General features: G+C 37.6%; 1 protein-coding gene across 2 annotated transcripts in view; it reads left to right on the top strand.

The window, feature by feature from the left end:
• Nucleotides 1-16,296, top strand: part of ZDHHC2 (zDHHC palmitoyltransferase 2) — a 105,546-nt gene that overhangs the window by 56,251 nt on the left and 32,999 nt on the right. Inside the window, exons 9-13 of one of the 2 annotated variants that reach the window (XM_074951339.1) lie at nucleotides 1,441-1,567; nucleotides 1,770-1,862; nucleotides 6,035-6,144; nucleotides 6,696-6,782; nucleotides 10,618-15,501. In XM_074951339.1, coding sequence (XP_074807440.1) covers nucleotides 1,441-1,567; nucleotides 1,770-1,862; nucleotides 6,035-6,144; nucleotides 6,696-6,745 — 380 coding nt within the window. In that variant the 3' untranslated portion in view covers nucleotides 6,746-6,782; nucleotides 10,618-15,501. Of the gene's footprint in view, nucleotides 1-1,440; nucleotides 1,568-1,769; nucleotides 1,863-6,034; nucleotides 6,145-6,695; nucleotides 6,783-10,617; nucleotides 15,502-16,296 lie in introns of those variants that run through there. The other variant, XM_074951340.1, reaches the window with a different exon arrangement.

Below are 16,296 nucleotides of genomic sequence, written 5' to 3'. Positions count from 1 at the left end.
AGTTAGTGATATGATAGCAACAAGTTTCCAGATCTCTAAACACTCTTTCTCTTGATGCACGCTGAGTTTGAGGCAGGGGAGTGGAAGAATTAGATCCGGGGGTTTTCTCCTGCTAATGCAGATATTAACAGTTGTAGGGGAGTCTGTGCGTGCTTCAAGCCCATTCCTTCGAGTGTTTCTCTTTCACAGTATCCCAGGAAATCCTAACGTCCATTTAGAAATTAATAACAAGTGCAGGAAAGTGATTCAAATTCAAATTGGTAATAATGAGAGAAGAAATATGAGTCAGATTATTTAAAAGCCATTAATAAAATAAGTAGTATACTTATTTTTAATACCATAAACTGCACCCATGAAGATTTGTGAGTTCATAAACAAGCATATGCTATTTTAGTGTAAGGGAACTGGCATATAAAGCTACAAAAATTTAAATCTCTGCAGTGTCCCAGGCGGGCCTTGTGTACTGGCAGTAAACTTTATACAAGGAAATGATTGGCTTATTCCATAAGGCCAATAAGGGAAAGACCAAGCTATAGGAGTTACATGGTGGAAGGAGAACTCCTGTGAATGTGCTCTCTGGATCAGACACACTGCAGCTCCTTGTGCTAAACTTAACTGTCTCTTCTCTTCCTATTGTTGGTGCAGTAATTTCCCTACAGAACCCTAAAAGGGTAGAATGAAGATCTCAAGCCCTTATAAAAAGTCTGAGGAGTAAAAGGGGACTTCTCACATCCGTCCTGGTGTGTGAGGGAAACCCGAATGTCAAAGTGGGTGGCTCCTTTCCTTTTTCTCCCTTTGTAGTTGTTTGATTTGAGAATGGGTTGAAAAATTTCCTCAGTGAGGCCTCTCTTTTACCTTGCTGGACTCTGCTATGGGGCAGTTACGTGGGGAAACCTCTTTACACTACACAACTCCCTGGCTCACTGAATCTGTCAGACAAGGGAAAACTCCTGCCTCCTCCCCAGCAGTAGGGCGGCTTCTCTAGATGTCAAGTATCAGAAGGGTAGCCGTGTTAGTCTGGATCTGTAAAAGCGGCCAAGAGTCCTCTGGCACCTTATAGACTAACAGACGTATTGGAGCATAAGCTTTCGTGGGTGAATATCCACTTCGTCAGATGCATGTGACGAAGTGGGTTTTCACCCATGAAAGCTTATGCTCCAGTACGTCTGTTAGTCTATAAGGTGCCACAGGACTCTTGGCCGCTTCTCTAGATATGGCAATTGGGCACTAATACCAGTGTCTTCATCTTTCAAAAGGAAGTAGTTTTTGGAGGCTGCACGATACCTGAACTGGCATTATGCAGCCCCCACCAAAAGGAAATATTGCATAGCCGAAAGCCAATAAGCCTGTTGTTACCAGCATAATTATCTAAATAATCAGTGGGTGTTAATTAAAAATGTATTTAGGCAGGAAATATGACAAACCTGTCTCATTTTCTAGAGGCATTCAGAGCACCTATATTTCGTCATGGAACAGACAAGAATGGTTTTAGCTTGGGCTTCAGCAAAAATCTAAGACAGGTGTTTGGTGATGAGAAGAAATACTGGCTGCTCCCTGTATTTACAAGGTATGCTTGGAAGAAAAATACGGTCTTTTAATACATGAGATACGGATATCAGAAAGTAGTCAGCAACACTTTTTTTTACACCAAATCATGTGAAATAAAGCAGGTGCTTTGAAATTAGGAATTGTAAAATAAATATTTGAAGTATTGTTTTATTTTGCTTGTATAAGTGCTACACTGATTCTAAACTTCTTTTTCTCTGTAGTCTAGGAGATGGTTGCTCCTTCCCAACTTGTCTTGTTAACCAAGATCCTGAACAAGTTTCCACGCCTGTTGGACTTAATTCAACAACCAAAAAGTATGTCTGTTTATGTCTGCCTTAAGTTTGTCATTTACCCTGCATTTTAAAAGTATCCTACTAAGAAAGAGAATTTAAGGCATCTATGTAAAGTTCTTTTAATTCAGCTGATTTCTCAGTTTCATACCTTCATCATTTTAAACCTGGCAAAGCAATCTCCCTAACATGCCATATGAATAATACTGCTGAATGTGGGAGCAATACATTCTATTTTCTTTTTATCAGCTGTGTTGCTTGTCTCAGTTTAGCTGTTTCCCAACCCCTGAATTTTGACAGTCTATCTAGCCACAACAAATCGTACTTTGCATAGCTACTAAAACAGGTAGTTGGTGAGCCTGTTTGAGATATTCCAAAATTAAGTTCCAAGTTTTTCAGTATAGGAGCTGTTTCTTTTTTTGTATTCTGTGCTGCATCTTGCAAAGGGGGCCCCAGTCTTCAGTGGTGCTTTTGGGGCAATGTGCAATACAAACGATAACATTCCAAAAAATATCAGTGTGTTTTACTTCTGTATTACCCTTAGCCTTTACCAATGTGGGATTCCACAATGGTCAGTCTCTGTGTCAGATTCATTCATATTTAGATGCCACTATCAATCCTAGTGATAGTACGTTTCACAGCTGCAGTCGTTTCAGAACCGGTATAAATGGAGGTATATGCCTCTTAACCTAGGTAGGTATGGCTACATAATAGTAGCTCATGTCTAACATTGTGTGGCACAATTTTTAGCAATTTCTTGTGGAACTGAAAGTGTGCCTGATACTTTTTGTTAATGTTGGCAGAGATCAGCAGAAGGTGATCAAGCTGCATTTAGTTAGTAATTCTAACATAAATGATCCATCCAAATCGAATTGTATTTCTTTACCAATACACCATTATCGTCTTGCAACCTGACCTACTATTTTGTTACACGACATGAAATGTTGTCTAGCTCTTCAACTTTGGAAAAATGGAAAAAACTTTCCTAAATATATAGCAATAATATATAAAATCACTATTAATGTTGTTTTACTAATTGCTGTAGCACTCCTGGCCATGGCTATTAGACACTTTAATTACAAGATTCAATCACAAAGCAATAACAGAAGAGATTATAAAGATTAGAAATTTGTTTAGAAACCAAGTATATCTGAATTTGGCTCATCACCTTTATTAATTACTTTGCCTAAAAATGGGAGGCTTGAGAGAGCTAGATATTTGGTGAGGCTGTTAATGTTCAAACATGAGTTCTTGAGCAGGGGCGTGCCCACAGCTTGTTTAAGTGTGTCTGGCAGCTTGGCTTTCCAAAGGCTAATTTTAGTCAGTATAAGTCCTGTCTGTTCACTGACTTCAGTAAGGATACAGAATCATTGAAATGTAGGGCTGGAAGAGACTTTGAGAGGTCATCTAGTCCATCCTCCCCACATTGAGACAGGACCAAGTACATCTAGAGAGTCCCTGATAGGTGTTGTCTAACTTGGTCACAGAAACCTCCAGTGATGGGGATTCTACAACCTCCTTTGGAAGCCTGTGCCAGTATTTAATTACCCTTATAATTAGAAAGTTTTTCGTAATATCTACTCTCTCCTGTTAATACACCCCCCAGAATATTAGCCTTTTTTGAACTTCATCACATTGTTGGCTTATACTCAATTTCTGATCAGCTGTTACTGTCAGATCCTTTTCAGTGGTACTATTCCCCCTCTTTTAGTTGTGCATTTGATTTTTCTTCCTAAGTCTAGTACTTTGCACTTGTCTTTATTGAATTTCATCTTATTTCAGACTAATTCTCCAATTTGTCACAGTAATCTGGTCATCTAAAGTGCTTGTAAACCCTCTGAGCATGGTGTCATCCGCAGATTTTATAAACATACTCTCCACTCTGTTATCCAAGTCATTAATGAAAATATCGAATAGTACCAGACCTAAGGCAGACCCCATTAGATACATCCTTCCAGTTTGACAGTGAACTATTGATAACTACTCTTTGACTATGGTTTTTCAACCAGTTGTGCAGCCACCTTAGAGTAACTTCATCTTATCATATTTCCCTCGTTTGCTTATGAAAATGTCAGGTGCGACTGTGTCAAAGGCCTTACTATAATCAAGATAGATCATAACTACTACTTTCCCCCCATCCACTAGGCCAATAACTCTGTCAAAGACGACGGTTGGGTTGGTTTGGTATGATTTGTTCATGACAAATCCATGTTGGCTATTACTTATCACCTGATTATCCTCTACAAATTGAGTGTTTAATAATACAGTCCAGTATCTTTCCAGAAATTGAAATTATGCTGACTGGTATATAATTTGCCAAGACCTCTTTTTAAAGATAGATACTATGTTTGGCCTTCTCCAGTCCTCTGGGCCCTCACTTTTCCTCCATGAGTTCTCTAAGATAATCGCTAGTGGTTCTGAGATTGCTTTAGTTAGTTCCTTAAGTAACATAAGTGAATTTTGTCAGGCCTTGCCAATTTGAATACATTTAAGCTATCTAAATACCCTTGTTCTTTCCCTGTTCTGGCTTGTGTTCCTTCCCTCTTGTTCTTAATTCTAATTATATTTAAGCAGCTGGTCACAATTGACCTTGTCAGTGAAGACTGAAGCAAAATAGGCATTAAACACATCAGTAATCTTGGTGTTGCCTTTTGTTAGCTCTCCTTTCCCATCAAGTAGTTGATCTACATTTTCCTTTGTCTCTCTCTTGCTCCTAATGTATGTATAAAACCTCTTTGTGTTGGCTTTTATGTCCCTTGCGAGGTGTACCTCATTTTGTGCCTTCTCTTACATGCTTGTGCTGTCCTTTTGTACTCCTCTTTAGCAATTTGTCTATGCTTCCACTTTTTCTAGGATTCTTTTTTGATTTTTCAGGTCATTAAAGAGCTCCTGGTAGAGCCGTATTGGTTTCTTGCTATTCTTCCTTCTCTCCTTTCCACTGAGATAGTTTACTGCTGTGTCTTTAATATCGCCTGAACTCATGTTTCCATTAGATTTTCTTCCCCTGGTACCTTACATCTACCAGTTCTCTGAGTTTGTTAAAGTCTGCTTGATTGAAATCCATGTCCTTATTTTGCTGCTCTCACTCTTTCCTTCCCTTAGATTCATGAAATTTATCATTTCACAATCAAGTTGCCTTTCACCTTCAGATTCACAGCCAATTCCTCTCTTTGTCCAAATCAAATCTAAAACTGATGCTACCTGGTCACCTTCTGAAACAGGAAGTTGTCCCCAGTGCAGTCTAAGAACTTATTTGGACATTTTTTGTTCTGCTGTATTACTTTTTCAATAGATGACTGGGTAGTTAAAGTCCCCCATTTTTACCAGGTCTTGTGTTTTGGGTATTTGTTACTTGTTCTAGAAATGCCTCATCCATCACCGTCTCCTGATTTGGTGGTCTTTCGTAGACCCCTACCACGATATTGCCCCGGTTTTTCCCCCTTTTATCTTCACCAAGAGACTGCACCAAGTGCTGCTAGAGCTAGCCCTTCAAAACAGCAGTGTGGCCGCAGCAGGTTGGGTGGCAGCTCGGGCTAGCTCCCCAACTGTGGTCCCGCCTTAGCCCCTGGATACGTATTTGGCACTAGCCCAAGTGGCTGCCTGTGCCGTCATGGTCCCACTGCTAGTTTTGGGACTAGTTCAAGCAGAGCTAGCTTGCGTACACATACCCAAGTTGGGAGTTACACCTCCCAGTGAGTGTGTAGACATACTCTATGAGGTCGGGGGATAGAGGACATAGAAATGCTAGTAGCACGTGTGCTGTTAGATTGGGGCTGCTGGTATACGGAGCATCGGTTACATTTAGCTGAAGCTGACGTGTGGCATTTTTTTCAGCTATAAATGAAATGTGATCGTTCTTTTGAACTCACTATCTTTAGGTGGGTTTGGAGTTAGTAAAAACATGTTAACCAGTCCCTAACAAATACCAAAGAGCAAAGTTAAAATGTAAGTTAAATGTTTCTCTGTTCTGTTTTAAACCATTACATTTTAGACTGTACCCTGTCTCTGTGACAGAACTAAAATTTAGCGTGTATTAGAGTGAAGGTTTTTATTAGAATCAAAGATTCAGCAAAAAATGACCAAGGTAAGATTTTTCTAAGACCTTTACATGAGCAGTTGTTTAAAGTGTGTAATGGTATTGGTATTAACTAAAAGTTAATCTTTATTTTTTTTATTTTCTTTTAATTACATATTAGCGAGAATCACATTTTTCCACCAAAGACGTTACGAGATTCCCAGAGCCACCTTCTTACTGATACTCAGTCTTGGACGGAAAGTAGTGCAAATACTGAAAAGGGCAAAGTTGGTAAGAGATTAATTTGTTACACCCATTGAATTTTAATGTAAATTCTTGTTGGAAAGATGTAATCTGAAAATTGCCAAAGACTTCTCTTTGTGAGACAAAATTAATTTGATGTAGATATAAGGTGGGAAACAATTCCTATTGTTACAAAGTGTAATATTTAAGGTGCATGTTTGTAAAATGTCCCTTGCACGTTTTAAGCCCTCTTATACTTCTAACTATTAATGAGCCTGATGATGAAAGATATTGAATACCTGCAGCTCTCACAAAGGATAATACTAATTGCAGATGTTCACTGGCTCGCAAGATCAATCCCAATATTTTTTAATCAGAGAGGTAGTCATTATATCTAATCGCTTGTTCCAAAATGTGATGGCACCTTCATGACTATTGCAACTAGTGGATGTTGTATAATTATACATGTTTAAGTATTTACACAAAATAGACCATGAAACAAAACTAGGAGAAGATTGGCAACCAAATATAATGCTGTTTTGATTAATATCTTTTAAAAATAATATACGGTACTTTATTTACAACATTATTTTTTCCAGTCCCCAAAGGTATGAGCAATCCTGGACTAACTGTGGAAAATGAAACCTAGTCACTGTTAATGGAAGCATCTAAATGTTCCAGGAAAGGTAGGCTAGTATTTTCTATGTTTTTTATTTACCACTCTGCTATTAAACGCCTTCCGAGGTGCTTCTGCCCAATAGAAAAGTTATTAAAAATATGCTTGGTAGTTTTGCTTCTATTCTCACTTTGTCAGCATTTTTGCTTTTTCCACTTTAATTTTGTTCCTACCTCAGACATTGAAACAGTTTCTCCTGTTTATCCTAAAACACAGATTTCTTGATTGAACAATACTTTTTCTAAATAATTAACTTAATCTTTACAGCACTCTTTAGATGTAGACATATAAGTATTATTATTGCCGTTATCTAGTAGGAAGACAGAGACATGGACGTTGTGACTTAGCCAAGGCCTTAGAGCAACTCAGTGCCAAAGCTAGGATTCAGATTAAAGAATTTGTGACTCTCATCCCTGAACTCAATACACTAGATCAGTGCTACTGAGTGATAGTATTTTGGATCAAGAGAAGTAGGCAAAGACCTATAAGGTAATTTAAGTGATACAACTTGGAATAAATTAACTTGTAGTTTTGTTCTTTCATGCCAAAAAGAAACAGAGCCAATTCCCATTAATCATTAGAAATAATGGAGACTGCAGACGTCTATATCGTATTGATAATGATGATAATAAATAGATATGATGTCTATTTTATGGAACTGCCAAATTGATGATTCCTGGGAACAAGTCGATGAAATCCTAATCTGCAAAGAAATATAAGCAAAGGGATTTGATGACGATCTGGGAATTGGTAGTGAAATATCAGACTCTTCGTTGGGTTGGTCGTAATTGAAAGCTTTTACCTTCTGAAGGCTGCTCAGTGACTTCTGTTTATTAAGTTATTTATTTTTATTTATTTAGATTTAAAATGATAAAAAGATGCCTGTGAAGGGTTCGGTCACAGAGACCCCCTTGGGGCTGTCACCTGATGTGCTGAAACTACCTCTGAGCCAGTTTTCTTTGATGGCGTGGGACTCCAGAACCCTGACTTGTTGAGCCAGATATGCTAGCCTGCTGCAACACACACTCAGGGTCTGAATCACGCCCCCAAAGCTGCAGACTTAACTGGAAACAGCTCAGCAAGTACTCCTCTCTCCAGCACCCAGACACCCAGCTCCCAATGGGATCCAAAGCCCCAAATAAATCTGTTTTACTCCGTATAAAGCTTATACAGGGTAAACTCATAAATTATCTGTCCTCTATAACACTGATAGAAAGAGATGCACAGCTGTTTGCTCCCCCAGATATTAATCACTACCCTGGGTTAATTAATAAACAAAAGTGATTTTATTAAGTATAAAAAGTAGGATTTAAGTGGTTTCAAGTAATAACCGAGAGAACAAAGTAAGTCATCAAGCAAAATAAAGCAAAAAAACTAAGCTTAATACATTAAGAAATTGATACAGGTAATATCTCACCCTCAGATGTTTTAATAAGCTTCTTTCACAGACTAGACTTCTTCGTAGTCTGAGCCTAATCCTTTTCCCTGGTACACTACTTGTGAGTTTCTGCTCAGGTGGTAACTCGGGGATTTCTCATGACTGGCAGCCCCCTTTTATCGCTTTGGCACAAGGCGGGAATCTTTTGTCTCTCTGGGTCCCCACCCCTCCTTCTAAATGGAAAAGCACTAGGTTTAAGATGGATTCTAGTTCAGGTGACATGATCAGATGTCACTGGAAGACCTCCTTCTTCATTACCTAGTAGCTGAAAGACAGTACATAGGAAGGCTTGCAGGTAAACAAACCCATTCAAAGTTCATTGAATCTGAAGCACCCTTAATGGCTTCCACTTAACATGTTTACATCAGTAACACAAGTTTATATCTTATTCTTCTAACTCCAGACATAGAACTAATACATGCAAACAAATAGGATGAACACACTCGGTAGATCATAAGCTTTGTAATGATACCTTACAAGATACCTTTTGAATAAAGCATATGCTAGTTACATCATATTCACACTTATAAACATATTTCCATAAAACATATGGAGTGCAACATCACAATGCCTACCCAAGGCTCTGGGCACTATAACACTTTCACTAACTATCCAACATGATGAAATCACAGCAGCACTGAAATAATTATTCCAAGAGAAACTCAGACACCTACAGAAATTCATTTCCACCCCTTGTCATTATAGGAAGCAATACCCTCAGCCCTCTCCAAAACCCTGTCAAAAAGTTGTTGAGGGATACATTCTTCAAATGACATGCAAGCGCCCTGTTTAACCTAGTCTTATCTTAGTAAAACGATAGCTGCCACAGAAAAATAGCTGCCTTACTCACCTCAGTTAGTTATGCATGTCATTGTTTGCCTGGGACCATTTACATGCTGACGTTATTTAGCAAGGCACCCTAGGAAACCCTGGAGACACTATTTTAAAATTAAAATGACTTCTCAGATCACCCGTAGAATAACCACTAATGTAACAAATCACTAGTCATAATCAGAGTTCCTGGTATTTTTATAATACCTTATGAAACGTAGTTTTTTAACTTGGCAACTTTCAAGGTTCTCATTGAAATTGTTTGACTGTTATCTCATCCACCCACTCAAATGCAAAATCCCAGAATTCATGGATATTTTCCATTCAAATAAAGGAATCCATTGCTTTAATGGCTGCAGTCACAAAAAATGGAGTATAACAATGGCCATGGCAATTAGCAATACACATGCTCATATATTAAGCTTTCAAAGCTCCTATTATAAAATTAAAATTAGGAAGAAGAAATATATTTTTGAGTGAATAATGCATAATGAATAATTTGGAAAAACTTTACTTCTTTCCTGTTTGCATCTTATCTGTGAATAGCATATAGATTTTTTTTTTTGTTTATATATTATTTGCCTTGTTCCAATGAATATCTATTAATAATTATTAGACTATACATTGTTTGTAAGCAGTCTGAAAGTATTCAAAATTTGAACTGTTAGTTTTGATTGGACATAGAGCCTGCATTCTATCGTTTCTGTCCCTAATTTGATGAATAACTTGGAATCAGATTTCTGGTCTGAATACTTATATGTCTTGCTTTTTGTGACTATTTGCTTAAAAATCACAATGCCTGTGAGGGAGGTTTTTTTTGTTTTGTTTTGTTTTTTTTAAAACAAGTAAACTTACTCATAGAAGTATTCATGGAAAGCTAACAGAAAAGAATCTGAACACAGCTGGTGTAAATTCAGTATTTTATTCAACTCTTTCTGAAAACTTTTTCAAGGTATTTTCCCAGGACAAATATTTCTGTTGTTTCTTAATAAACACAACTTCAGTTATGTAAGTTCTTTCATGTATGTCATATAAACTTTTCTGAGTTGGATTGTGCCTATGAAAGTTCATAGAGAAATAGTGAAAAATTACATTCACTCAATTATATTGATAGTAACAAAGAATGAATTTCTCTCTCCAGAGCACCATTATACTGGCAGCACAATGCCACATTCCTGACACTGTGCTACCAGCTTCTTTGCCCCACTGTTAGGGATAGGAGTTCATACTACATGGTCATTCACTGGTGTGTCTACGGAGACTGACAAAAATGGTTCATTTTAGTACCACGTGTAACAGTTGTTTTTATGAGGCACGTACCTGTAGGAACAGAACTTAGATTACCCATCTATTGCACACAGTAGTTGGCGATAGAATACCCACATGATGATCACAACTTTTGGTCACTACCAGCCTAAGATGGATTGATTTGAAGGCAGCTCTATTATCAATCCAGTCTTTATATGTTCCATTATATGTTGTTTTTTTCCTGTAAAAGATATAACAAATGTCATTAAATTGCTAAATGTGCCTTTGTTTCTAAAATGTTGTTGGGGTTTTATGCTTTCTGTTCCAGTTCAAGGTAAAGCTGCTGATGAAAGGAAGATACAATCTTCCAAAAATCAGCCCCCATCAGCCAGCTGTTCCTGTCTGCTCCTGTGTGGATATGCTCAGAAGAAATTGACAGCTGATTAGCTGTTGCCATGTCATTGCTTGAAACATAAGACATACTGATATTTTTGAACTGTATAAAGAATGTTTCAACATATACAAATTACTGTTAAAATGCTAAAGGACATTTCTGAGTATTATGAGAGGAGAAAGGGAGAATCCTTTCATTAGGATTAGCGGGACAAAATTTACAATTGTGCACATTCTAGGGCTAGTTTTTACTTTGGTATTCTGATAGCACAAGAAAACAAACTCCTTATATATAGCCCGTCTATGCTTTTACATCAGTTTTGAATCTTGATATTATTTATGAATTTCAATGGCCGTAAGTAGGTTATTTAAAAAAAAAAGAATTATACATTTTGTACTGCTGGCTTTATCCTTGGAAAAGCATTATTAGCATTGATTTTTGGTAATTGGGTGGCTTACTGATTGGTCAGGTACCATATTTTGATTTCAGATTCTGACTGAGTCAGCTAATTTATGATTTAAAATCAACCTACGTGAATTAGGTTGGATCATCTTAGACTTGATTGCAGATAATATTCTCTCTTCCCCTATACAGATATGACTGCTGAATTGTAAACACTTGATAGCTGAAATAACCTCTCACCTAACTGGATTGTGTGCTTACAGTTCAGGTTAATCTTCATTCTTAGCAGAATAGTAAGAAGAGGCCCATATTTAAGATTGACTGTGTGTGTAAATGGAGGTGTTTAGATCAGGGCTTTCAGTTACAGCTGCACAGGATGATTTCTATGAAATTGGGATTAGTGTGATACAGCTTCTTGGTTTGGGCCAGTATCTCTTTAGAAAAACAAAATGTGTGGACTTAATGTTACTTCAAAACATTTGGACCAAAAAATGCTTAATCTAAATTGTGGACTTTGAGAAGTACATGGCCCAAGAACATTAATATGCTTCTCATAGCTTGGTAGTCATTAGACTAATATTGAACATAAGCTCATTCCTTTCTCAGTTGTATTTAAAATGTTGCAACTTAATGATGTACTTACAAAGAGACTTTCATTGTCATAACAATATGTAGTATTTGCTCTATTACAGGGACACTGGACATCTGATCACTCACATCAAAAACCCAAACTTATTTCCCATAGAAAACCTTTTACAGTGGAAGTAGAAAGGAGATATGTACATATTCAATCAGATGTTGGATTTCAAAGGATCAAAGTTTACCAGCCAGATTTAAAAAAAGAAAAAAGTGTATTGCTAGTTTCTGAAACCAAGGAAGTTTCAGCGACACAAACCTTACTCTGTCTTGTGCCTTTATATGCACTACACTTACGGTATTACAGAATGTTTACATAAAATGCAAAGTATGTTCATTGCAAAACCATTTTAAAAATAAATAACTTTCTAGTGGGCTAGCTAGAAAAATTAAAATAGGGATCTTTAAAATTGCACTTAAGACTATGGGATCAGGGCACAGTTGAGAAGTAGCTAGGGAATTCAGCTCTCAAAACTCAGTTGATGATCAGATTGGATCACAGGATTATATAAAACGGAAAGATAAAGTACAGGATATAAAACTGATCGATTATTCTTTCTGTATTTGTAATAGCAGGAAGGTAAACCTTTAAGAAACAAGAAATGTTCAGAACACAGAGGAACTGGAGTGAATTACTGTTAATAGGATTTTTTTTTGTTTCCAGTAAATCATTATTATTATTACCTCTTTTACAACCATGTAATTCTAGATCATTGGTTCAAAATTGTTGTCCTGAGATGGTTTTAACCATTATCACTTTTAGATGAGAATTTTGATCTGACATGAACCAATGTCTCTGTGGGAAAAATGTTCAGTAGGTAAGGTTTTAATGTTTTTTTTTATTATTATGAATGAGCTTTTTCCTTAAATTTTACTCATCTGAAGACATCTCTTATGGATTCCATTACCAGAAGTGCCAGAATATGATCTATAGATGTGGAACATTTTTAAACTAGCCTTTGAGGGTAACACTGTTTACATGATACATGTAAACATTTTGCTGCCAGGATTTCCTCAGTGTTACTCTGTCAGGAGTTTACTTTGTATCAGTGTTTATTTAAAAGTTGGTAACTGTCAACATGATTATAGAGAAGGGGTGGAGAAAGAACTAAATACTTTATTCTTCATGCTTTCATAATCTGTATATTTGTTTGTAAGTAATTATTCAGCTGCAGTATTGTCTGTCAATCATGAGTGTGCATTAAAAATATATACATATGACATGTCCAACTTCTTAAAAATTAGCTTTAATGTAACTTGCCTAATATTCTATGTAACAGTAAATATGATTTAATATACAGTATCTTTGCAGTAAAATTCATGCCAGAAAGGGATCCCACTAAATCTGGATCTCCTTCCTCCTCTGATCTATAAGAAGAGTGATCTGTGCAGGGGAAGGAAGTAGAATGTGGGCAGCTCTCTTTGGTGGGTTGGAAACAGGGAATGCCCTTCAGCCCTTCTCCAGAAAGAAGGGTTAAAAAGTAATACAGCCTCAGAGGGGTTCCTAGAGCAGCAGTGACCAGCTGTAGTCTGGAGCAGCTCTCTCACTCCAGGGAAGAAAGGGTAGAGGTGGTTGTGTGTGATCATTAAGGCCTGTTTTGTGTGCGGAGGCAAATCCCCACATGCAAATGATTTGAGAGGGGATCATTGTGGAGTTCCCACCACCACCTAATGCAGATTCTATGGTAGGACAAAGCTGTCTGGGCCCTCGTTAAATTATTATTCCTGACTTGTGTTTGATGAGGACTCTGAAAGCTTTCTATATGAGGGAACATAGCTTCTTTTCAAAGCCCTGTGGTTCAGCCGTTGTGGTATTACAATGCAAATATGAGATTCTTTTTGGGGGGGGGAGGGGAGAACAACTCTAGAGCAAGACTGTAACTATAGGAATTGTCAGATTACATTGATTCTTTTGATCAGCATAAATTTGCTGGGCACTTGACTGTACTCGAACATGTGTAAGACTCGTATTTTTTTAATGTAAGAACACAATGTTTTATATTTATTGTACCAGCAACTGCTTGTTGCCGATTTCCTGTTAATTATGGTCCTGATCCTGGGATGCACGGACATACCCCTGCACCCAGAGGGACACTAACTTCAGTGGGATTCTGGATGGGCCTGAGTCCCCCCATTTCATCCAGGATCTATAATAAGTCAGAATGAATTCCCCCGCAGGTGTGTAGATAATTTGTATGAATTAAAATTACTGGACACTCACGTCTATTTAACAATTCATTACAACAGACTAAAATAACTACACATCTGCTGGTGCGTAGGTCCACATAGATTCTGAACCCCACTTACGTAACTGAAATATTTTGTAATTTAGAAATCTCTTCTTCCAGAGAGAGAGGGAATTTGTATTTTTATAAAGAAAATTGCAAACTTAAATGTTGAGCTCCACCCATTTAATCACTTTGTAATTGTAGACCAGGTGCAGCTAGGTTGTTTAACGCCTATGGAGATCATAACTATAATGAAAGTGGTCTAATACTGTCAGTTTTTCAAGTAAAGAAACAAATACCAATGTTAGTGTATCACTTGAGTATTAGGTGTTAAACAATGAAAACTAGTCATGTCTACTATAAATACACCAGTAGATTTTTCAAGTCTGTCTTTTTGCAGTTTGTCCAGACAAAAATCAAATGCTGAAGGCGAGAGTGAATGAAGAGCCTGGTATATTTCTATCAGGACCTGTTTTAGTGCCTGGCCCTATTTAATGCAGCACAATATTTTGAATGACTGTTGTCTTGAACACCTTATGGAGTAAAAGACAGCACTATCATGCTCTCCCTTCCTAATAGTCAATGGATAAAATAAATAAAAGGCTACAAAAAGATATTAATCTCAACCCACAGTGAGGGTATTAAACTAGTCCCACTAGTTTAGGAGGAAGCTTCTGTAGGACAACTAACAACTTGGGAACAAACCATCCCATTGCATAAACTGTAAATAGTGTTAGGCAGCCAAATACAGAATTTTGGCAGATAGTAGGAGTGAAAGCTACTGCAGCTCCCATTGGAAAAGTAGTAGCTGAGGATCCAGGTTACAGGAATACTGTGTATGAAATAAAGGATCAACTGCATCACAGAAGGGGAGAATGAATTGTTGAGAGGAAGAAACAATGGACCCACCTCTGCTCTGATACATAATGTTGCCATTGATTTTATATAGCTAGTCTACAGCTGTAACTGAGATCAGACTTTAGCCCACTCTCTCACTCCGCTTCAGTTATGAGCCCAGTGTGGTGTTTTGCATGTAACACTCCCAACTAGGTACCAAATGGATTGAGGATGAATGTTGCTGCTTTAGATTATCATCTCTAGTAAGCATTTATAATATACAGGGCAAAATTTCACAGGTGGGGTGGTGGGGAAATATTTTGTTACAGACTGATGCTCTCCCCTTCCTTCAAGATTGTACTAAGAACAAGAAGCAAGTTTGAGAACACTAGGGTGCACATTAGGTATGCCTTTAGCTTACTAGGACAGCATTTTTCCCTCTGGACTTTTCCCACACTTTACCACGAGTAGCAAAACACTCTACAAGCTGAGCTGTCAGAAAAATCAGCTTCCAAGAGCTCTCTCTCAAAATGATTTGGATATTTTCTCTTAGTGACCATTGTTCCAGAACAACTGAGTATGCATTGCTGAGAAGTGATAGTCTATATACTTAGTGATGTTGCACAAATCCTGGAGGAGCTTGTTGCTTTTGTTTGTATTCTGTGAACAGTATTATGTATTTTTGTATCATGTTAACTTGCTACTGGAAAAAAATTAAACTCATTTTGCTTATGCAAGAGATCAACCATTTGTTTTTAGAAGTAGTATGAAAACATCAGCATTCAAAGTGTTGAACCTGCCTGATCTTATAACTTATAAGCAGCTTACACTGTCATGAGAGCAGCTCAGTACAGGATCAGAGGTGAAGAGCAAGCCTGATCTCACTGAAAGGTGAAGTGCCATTTGAATCATCTCTGTGCTGACAACTATAGCAAGAGATCCACCCCTCTCATGAGCACCTTCAGCCAGTGGATTTGCCCAGACCAAGATTTGGGGAGGGGTGGGGGATGAAGGTGGCACAGGGAAAGAGAGTCTTTCTGAAGAGCTTTTCAATTGAAACACACTGTAGGAGGTAGAAAGATAAAGCTAAAGCCATATGTCAGATCAGTAGCCCAATTAAGAATATAATAACTCATGTCTCCCCAGTCCTCTGCACTAGAGGACACTACCGCCTTTATCCTTTGACTCTCGTGCTCTCCTTAAGTTTTCAGCATTGCCCCCAGTAGAAATGAACATTCCAGAGGCCTAGTTACATTATTCAGTGACGTAATCCAATTCTATGCCAGCACAGAGTTAAGGGTTATTTCAAACAACGGAAACAATGCATATAAAAGTGTCTTCTCTATAGTTGCCTATGAAAGTACACCAGAACTCAAAGTTGCTAATGTGACAAATTACAAAAATAGGGGACATCTGTATTCTGTTGTCCATTGAACTATAATTGACAGAGTATAAACAAACTATGAAAGTTGTTTTTAGAGATGTTTTTATCATTGTATGTATTAAGCCA

The sequence above is a fragment of the Natator depressus genome, chromosome 4, assembly GCF_965152275.1.
Source record: "Natator depressus isolate rNatDep1 chromosome 4, rNatDep2.hap1, whole genome shotgun sequence".
In the NCBI taxonomy this organism is placed as follows: domain Eukaryota; kingdom Metazoa; phylum Chordata; order Testudines; family Cheloniidae; genus Natator; species Natator depressus.
This window is presented reverse-complemented; position numbering and strand designations above follow the sequence as displayed.